The sequence below is a fragment of the Solanum stenotomum genome, chromosome 4, assembly GCF_019186545.1.
Source record: "Solanum stenotomum isolate F172 chromosome 4, ASM1918654v1, whole genome shotgun sequence".
Classification (NCBI taxonomy): domain Eukaryota; kingdom Viridiplantae; phylum Streptophyta; class Magnoliopsida; order Solanales; family Solanaceae; genus Solanum; species Solanum stenotomum.
The window spans coordinates 58,304,199-58,305,871 of NC_064285.1; the positions used below are offsets into that span (position 1 = coordinate 58,304,199).

At 42.9% G+C, this 1,673-nt stretch overlaps 1 protein-coding gene across 1 annotated transcript in view; it reads left to right on the plus strand.

Moving 5' to 3' along the window:
- The first annotated feature begins 586 nt into the window (after positions 1-586).
- LOC125861593 (GDSL esterase/lipase At1g28590-like) overlaps positions 587-1,673 on the plus strand; it is a 1,685-nt gene continuing 598 nt past the window's right edge. Inside the window, exon 1 of the mRNA XM_049541454.1 lies at positions 587-738. Coding sequence (XP_049397411.1) covers positions 587-738 — 152 coding nt within the window. The remainder of the gene's footprint in view (positions 739-1,673) is intronic.

A 1,673-nucleotide genomic window follows, 5' to 3' on the forward strand; every position in this document is an offset into this window, starting at 1 on the left:
TGTCCAATCCGCCGGTGTTAGTTCCTCCGCGATAAGGGATTCCGTTATTGCTATATTTGTCAGTCTCAGATAATGCATTGGGATGCGTACTTGGTCAACATGATGAGACTGGAAAGAAGGAGCGAGCCATTTATTACTTGAGCAAAAAGTTCACTCCATTACTTGGATCGCTCAAAAGTTGAGACATTATTTGTCTTCTTATACCACATACCTTATTTCCAGGATGGACCCGTTGAAGTATATTTTGCAGAAAACAATGCCGACCGGGAAGTTGGCTAAATGGCAAATGCTCTTGAGCGAATTTGTCATTGTGTATGTGACCCAGAAGGCGATAAAAGCACAAGCCTTGGCTAATCATCTTGCGGAGAATCCAGTTGATGAAGAGTATGAACCGCTCAAGACTTATTTTCCCGAGGAAGAAGTGGCGTTCGTGGGTGAAGATATTTCTGAAGCGTACCACGAATGGAGAGTATTCTTTGATGGAGCGGCAAATCATCAAGGGAAAGGAATCGGAGCGGTCTTAGTGTCAGAAACCGGTCAGCACTATTCTATGGCGACTAAACTCCAATTTTAATGCACGAACAACATGGCTGAGTATGAAGCTTGCATCCTCGGTCTGAAGATGGCAATTAATATGAATGTTCACGAGTTGTTGGTTATTGGAGATTCAGATTTGCTGATTCATCAGGTTCTAGGGGAATGGGCCGTGAAAAATGCAAAGATCACACCGTATGTGCGGTATATACAGAAGTTGTGCAAGAGATTTCGCAAGATTGAGTTCAGACATACTCCCAGAACACAGAATGAGTTGCCGATGCTCTTGCCACCATCGCGTCAATGATTAAGCATCCAGATACAAGTTATATTGATCCAGTGGATATAGAGGTAAAAGAGCAATCTGTCCATTGTTCACATGTTGAAGCGGAACCAGATGGTTTGCCTTGGTATTTTCACATCAAGAAGTATTTAGAGGACGGGATTTATCCTGAGAATGCAACGTTCAACCAGAAGAAATCAATCCGCCGTATGGCCCTCAATTTCTTTGCAAGTGGAGAAATCCTTTATTGGAGGACTCCAGATTTAGGTCTTCTCAGATGTGTTGATGCTAGTGAAGCTGTAAAGCTTCTGGAACAAATACACGCAGGAGTTTGTGGTACTCACATGAATGGACTTACTTTGGCAAGAAAGATCCTCCGAGCCGGTTATTTTTGGATGACTATGGAGCATGATTGTTGCAAGTTTGTGTAGAAATGTCATAAATGTCAGGTGCATGGTGATTTAATTCGAGTGTCGCCTCATGAACTCAATGCTATGAGTTCACCTTGGCCATTTGTAGCTTGGGGCATGGATGTCATTGGTCCAATAGAGCCAGCCGCCTCTAACGGACACAGATTCATTTTGGTTGCCATTGACTACTTCACCAAGTGGGTGGAAGCAGCTTCGTACAAGTCGGTAACCAAGAAAGTTGTAGCTGATTTTGTTCGCAACAACCTGATATGTAGGTTTGGAGTACCAAAATCCATCATTACTGATAATAGAGCGAATCTTAATAGTCACTTGATGAGAGAAATATGTGAACAATTCAAGATTACTCACCGAAATTCCACCGCCTATCGTCCCCAAATGAACGGAGCTGTGGAAGCCGCCAACAAGAACATAAAGAAGATTTTGAG